At 42.9% G+C, this 5,798-nt stretch overlaps 1 protein-coding gene across 1 annotated transcript; it reads left to right on the top strand.

The window, feature by feature from the left end:
- The first annotated feature begins 2,683 nt into the window (after window positions 1–2,683).
- Window positions 2,684–4,950, top strand: LOC130191389 (zinc finger and BTB domain-containing protein 49-like). The gene is made up of 3 exons (XM_056411036.1): window positions 2,684–2,819; window positions 3,000–3,393; window positions 3,481–4,950. Exons 1-3 carry the CDS (start codon window positions 2,715–2,717, stop codon window positions 3,996–3,998), a joined length of 1,017 nt encoding a protein of 338 aa, XP_056267011.1. The 5' UTR covers window positions 2,684–2,714; the 3' UTR covers window positions 3,999–4,950.
- The last annotated feature ends 848 nt before the right edge of the window (window positions 4,951–5,798 follow it).

The raw sequence follows: 5,798 nt of genomic DNA, 5'->3' as shown, positions 1-5,798 counted from the left end.
GATGCTAACATGTCTCTGAAAACTGCAACAGCAGCTCCCGATCTTTCTTTTGGGAGGTAAAATCACCACCAAAAATCCCATGAACAAGTGAGAAGCTAATGAGTTCTCTGTTGAAAGACATGGAGCAGTCCCGGACAAACAGCCCCCCAACAAGACAGACCATCAGATCCCCCCAGGGTCACATCTGAGTCCATCCCCAAGTGTATCCTGGGGAGAGGGCAACAGGCTGTTTACAGAAGAGCAGCGGGGGATGTTCCCCCCGAAAGTGCGTGTCTGTGTTTAACATCTTAACATGAGACATGGAGTGAAGGTCTCCACCCTCTTAAAAAAAGATCACAGGACTCATGACTTTTCTCTGACCTCTGTGGTCATGGTCCTTTTAAACCTGGTCCTGAAAAGAATCAAACCCCCTCCTGATCTGCAGTTTACAGAGCCAACAGGTCTGCAGAAAAAGTCAACATGGTTCACTCATCCTCCCGCATCTGGGCTAGGAATCGCCAGGATCCTGTTTGTGGACTTAGCCTCTTCAATCATCTCCCCCGTCAAAATTCCCAGCTGAGTGCTACCCGCAGGTGGATCCCGCTTCCTGACCACAGGAAGAATGAGGGTGATGTCTAAAGCCCAAATGCTGAGAGGTTTAGTCAACCAGCGACTCACTGCGGCTGCGCAGGAGATCTGCGGGCTGTTTGAAGGAACGATCGCAGGTGCGAGAGGAACTGTGTGGTTAAAAGAGGGAGAACGAGGCACCGGAAGCTGCTGCACGCCGTGTTCAACCAGAGTCGGTTGCAACGAGCAGGTGGGTTCTCTTTGTTTATCACACTTTAACCTGATAGTGGGGCAGATGGTAGAATAATAGTGTAATTTATGATGACAGCACGACATTGTGTGGAGTTGTTCTCCAGAGGTCTTCTGCCCGATTTTTTGCCTCTATTCTTATGTTTCTAAGTGCTAATTTTAAACATGCTAATTTATTAGACTTACTACGATACATCTCACAGGTACTGATTGTACTTTTACTGTACTACATCAGAGGTACATATTGTATTGTTACTGTACTACATCAGAGGTACATATTGTATTGTTACTGTACTACATCAGAGGTACATATTGTATTGTTACTGTACTACATCAGAGGTACATATTGTATTGTTACTGTACTACATCAGAGGTACATATTGTATTGTTACTGTACTACATCTCAGTACAATCACTCAACAAAAAGACTGTTTGTGGTTCTGGCTTCTCATTGGTGGAACGAGCTCCCCACTGACATCAGGACAGCAGAAAGTCTACAACTATAAACACATCTTTTCCGACTATATCTTGAATAAACACAGATTAGCACTTCAGTGTCACTTGATTGGCACTTAGTTATGGTATTACTTATTGTTTTATGTTACAACTCATGGAATTACTTATTGTATTACTTATAATACTGATGGTGTTACTTGTATTACTTGTAGTATTACTGATGGTATTACTTATAGTATTACTGATGGTATCACTTGTAGTATTACTTATAGTATTACTTATGGTATTACTTATAGTATTACTTATGGTATTACTTGTAGTATTACTGATGGTATTACTGATGGTATCACTTATAGTATTACATATAGTATTACTGATGGTCAACCTTCTCTTTGCCTCCACTCTGGCCCAACACTGATGTGGAGCTGAGGTGTCAACCAGTGCATACAACCTGCAACTCTGGTGTCCTTCAACAGCCGCTGCTACTCCTTGCTTCTCTGCATAGATCTCCCGAGCCTTCACAGTTGGGTTTCCACAAACCTCTCTTGTGTTCCAGGATCTCAGATCTTGTATCAGGGAGTCGTTAAAAGTACAATGTTGTTGGTCCCCCTGGTGGCGAGTACGGATGCAGGACTTTGAACCAACGTCTCCTTTGGTGGATGGTGTCATGCAGAGGTGTGATGTCATCATCATCTACCCTGCCCCACCAGACCCTTGCTTCCTTTTCAGTGTCTCTTTAGTCTCCAGTTGAAGCATTTGGTGACTAGTGGGTGTGGCACATTTCTGTTCGGTGGATACAGTTCGCTGTTGGATCTGGGCACCCCTAATTTTGTGTCTCTGGTCCCGTGGATCACGATTGCCTTGTGGCTGAGTATTGGGTGCTTGTTATGGCGGGGATAGACATTATGGGAGTACTGAAGTGGTCCTGACTGAGACTCCTAACCCTTTAGTAAAGTCTCCTCTTCCTCTCACTACTGGGGTCCCTCAAGGTTCCCTCCTGGGTCCCCATCTCTTCTCTCTGTTCACTAATTCTCTCGGCTCTGTCATTTGCTCGCATGACATCAGGACAGCAGAAAGTCTCTACATCTTCTGCCGAAAATAAAAAAACATATTTTCCAACTACGTTGAATAAAAACAGATTAGCATTTCAGTGGCACTTGAATTGCACTATGGCATTACTTATATCATTAGGCCTACTTATGGAATTACTCATGGTATTACTTTTGGTATTTTTAGAGTTTGGCATTTTTGGAGAACTGTTACTTTCTTTATTCTTGTTGTTCTGAGTTTGTACTCATGGTTGAATTCACTTATTGTAAGTTCATTTGGATAAAAGTGTCTGCTACATGATATGTAATGTTCTTTTTATTTAGAAGTCATGCTTCTCTCATACACAACTAACTCTCAGAATATTCAGTGATAAACCTCTTAAACAATTAACAGTTTAATATGAGATTCGTAAGATGTATAAATGTATGTTACTATTCTCCACAGACGTCCAGCAGCTGTTGGTGGTTGAAGAAGAGGTTCCTTCTGAGCAGCAGGTCTGGAGCTTCAGTCTGGACCAGGTGCATCCAGAGCCTCCGCTAGTTAAAGAGGAACAGGAGGACCCAGAGCCCCCCCATATTAAAGAGGAACAGGTGGACCCAGAGCCCCCCCACATTAAAGAGGAACAGGAGAACCCAGAGCCCCCCCACATTAAAGAGGACCAGGAGGACCCAGAGCCCCCCCACATTAAAGAGGACCAGGAGGACCCTGAGCCCCCCCACATTAAAGAGGAACATGAGGAACTCTGGACCAGTCAGGAGGGAGAGCAGCTTCAAGGGCTGGAGGAGGCTGGTCTCAAGTTCTCATTAACTCCTGTGAAGAGTGAAGCTGAAGAGGAAGCTCAGTCCTCTCAGCTTCATCAAAGACAAACTGAACCGATGGAAATAGAAGCTGATGTAGATGATTGTGGAGGACCAGAACCAGCCAGGAACCCAGATGCAGATAGACCTCCAGATCCTGATGAAAAAACTGGAGACTCTTCTGAACCAGATCCTGATGACTCTGTTGATTGGAAGAAGACCAGAGAACCTCAATCAGGTTTAGACTCGTTGACTAATGATGAAGTTTCTGTCAGTGATTCAAAATGTAGTTCTCGTGAGAAACCATTAAGCTGCTCTAAATGTGGGAAAAAATGTCACCTCAAAGGAGATTTTAAGAAACACATGTTAACTCACACAGGAGAGAAACCTTTCAGCTGCTCAGTCTGTAAAACATGTTTTTCACACAATGGAACTTTAAAGAGACACATGTTAACTCACACAGGAGAGAAACCTTTCAGCTGCTCAGTCTGTAAAACATCTTTTGCACAGAGCAATCAGTTAAAGAATCACATGTTCACTCACACAGGAGAGAAACCTTTCAGCTGCTCAGTCTGTAAAACATGTTTTGCACACAATGGAACTCTAAAGAGTCACATGTTAACTCACACAGGAGAGAAACCTTTCAGCTGCTCAGTCTGTAAAAGATGTTTTACACTGAGCAGTCATTTAAAGAAACACATGTTAACTCACACAAGAGAGAAACCTTTCAGCTGCTCAGTCTGTAAAAGATGTTTTACACTGAGCAGTCATTTAAAGAGACACATGTTAACTCACACAGGAGAGAAACCTTTCAGCTGCTCAGTCTGTAAAAGTTGTTTTAGACAGAGAGGAACTTTAAAGAGACACATGTTATCTCACACAAGAGAGAACTCATTTTAGTTGTTCTGGTTTTGGTAAAGTTGACATTTATTCCACTCCCTCACTTGTCAACAAGACCTTGAGAAACTGGACCTCCCTCGTTTGGGGCAGTGACTCACTTCCAACTGGGAGGACTCTATCCACTAACCCAGGGGTGGGCAAACTTTTTGACCTGCGGGCCACAATCGATTCTAAAATGTGACAGAGGGGCCGGGCCAGGAGCATTTGGACACGCAATGTAATTTATTAAACCTGGAGATTGCGTCTGTTTTTTATACATTTCAATTTAAGGTGCAAAGTTAAATTAATCAACATTTACTGGAAAGAGATCAATGCTCACTTTCAACATTCAAAACAAATTATTACCCAACGAAATACTCAAGCTCAATAATTTCTAATTGTTTTAAATCCCGCGAAATAATGGACGGATTGTCCTGAGAGATAGACTGTATTAAATATCCTGCCTGCAGTAGAAACTAGAAAGGGGTCTTTAAATTGAGGGCGATGTGCGGCGTCATCTGGTCAGCATGTGTATGAACCCGTCACAAACAGACTGACAGCGCTTTACTCGAGAAAATATGACCCTAAAGCTGACACTTGAAGCTCGATTTTTAAAAATTATTCATATCTCTTCTGAAAACACACCTTTACTCATGTGGACGAACTGTTTTGGTGTTTGAAATTGGTTTACCAAAGGTCATAGGTTCACAAAAGCAGTGAAATATCTGAATACAATGCTAGATACATGTAATTGCACCTGTCCATCCTGGAGAGGGATCCTCCTGTTCTCTCCTGAAGGGTTCTTCCCTTTTTCCCCCTGAAGGGTTTTTTGGGAGTTGTTCCTGATCCGATGTGGTCAAAGGTCAGGGATGTCTATGTGTACAGATTGTAAAGCACTCCGAGACAAATTTGTAATTTGTGAAATTGGGCTCTACAAATAAACTGAATTGAATTAAATAAATGAGGAAAACCACATTTTGTATTACCATTTTTTTAGTAAAAATGATAAAGATGGGACTGAGAAATGACTTCATATTGCAGATAAAGTTTCATGGGGTGTGTGCAAATAAAAAATGACCATACATTTTTTTTTTTATAAATATGTATTGTACATAAAAAATAAAAATAAATCTACATTATATACATGTTGAGAAATAGAAAACAGAACACAACTATTGACACAGACTATTTACAATATGGCTTCACTATAATAACATCATGTCATTGTGTCACGAGACCTCTCTGCTGGCCGGGCAGGTGGAGCTGCAGGTGGAGCTGCAGGTGCTGGTGAATCCTCTCTGTAAAATACAAGACTAGTCAGCACCGTGACACGTAACGATGTAAAGACTCTTACCCGGTCCAAGTGGACCTCTTCTGGCTGCGTGTTCCTCCTCGTGGCTCTGCAGCTCCTCCAGGCTCCGCGCTGCTCGCCAAAATCACTGCGGCTGTTTCTAAATGAGCCTCACCTGTGTGGTGGGCGGGTCCCTTGTGATTTACTGAGTGTTCATTGATGGTTTTTTCGCAAAATGTTGACAGACAAACGGATTGACAAATCACGGTGAAGGGTTTCGTGTGACGAGTTCTTTCCGCGCCCGGCCTTTTGGAAGTAAACAAAGTCGCGATTTGGACAAGTTCGGGCCGGATTAAAAAGCCTAACGGGCCGGATGTGGCCCGCGGGCCGTAGTTTGCCCATGTCTGCACTAACCACTACGAAGCCATCTCCACTAAGAGAATATTATCTGGGCAGAGAAGTCACCATGTTTGTTTTGTTTAGCTTTACCTGCCCTGTTCTTTGTCATCGGGTATTTTATGAACCCCCGA

The sequence above is a fragment of the Pseudoliparis swirei genome, unplaced genomic scaffold (assembly GCF_029220125.1).
Source record: "Pseudoliparis swirei isolate HS2019 ecotype Mariana Trench unplaced genomic scaffold, NWPU_hadal_v1 hadal_44, whole genome shotgun sequence".
Taxonomy (NCBI): Eukaryota; Metazoa; Chordata; class Actinopteri; order Perciformes; family Liparidae; genus Pseudoliparis; species Pseudoliparis swirei.
This window is presented reverse-complemented; position numbering and strand designations above follow the sequence as displayed.

Bases quoted from the DNA above. Each gene is read 5' to 3' on its own strand.
- LOC130191389 (XM_056411036.1), top strand. From the start codon at position 2,715: ATGTATAAATGTATGTTACTATTCTCCACAGACGTCCAGCAGCTGTTG. The intron at 2,820-2,999 runs GTGCATCCAGAG...AAAGAGGACCAG, and splicing joins GGAGCTTCAGTCTGGACCAG to GAGGACCCTGAGCCCCCCCA. The intron at 3,394-3,480 runs GTGAGAAACCAT...CTCACACAGGAG, and splicing joins TGATTCAAAATGTAGTTCTC to AGAAACCTTTCAGCTGCTCA.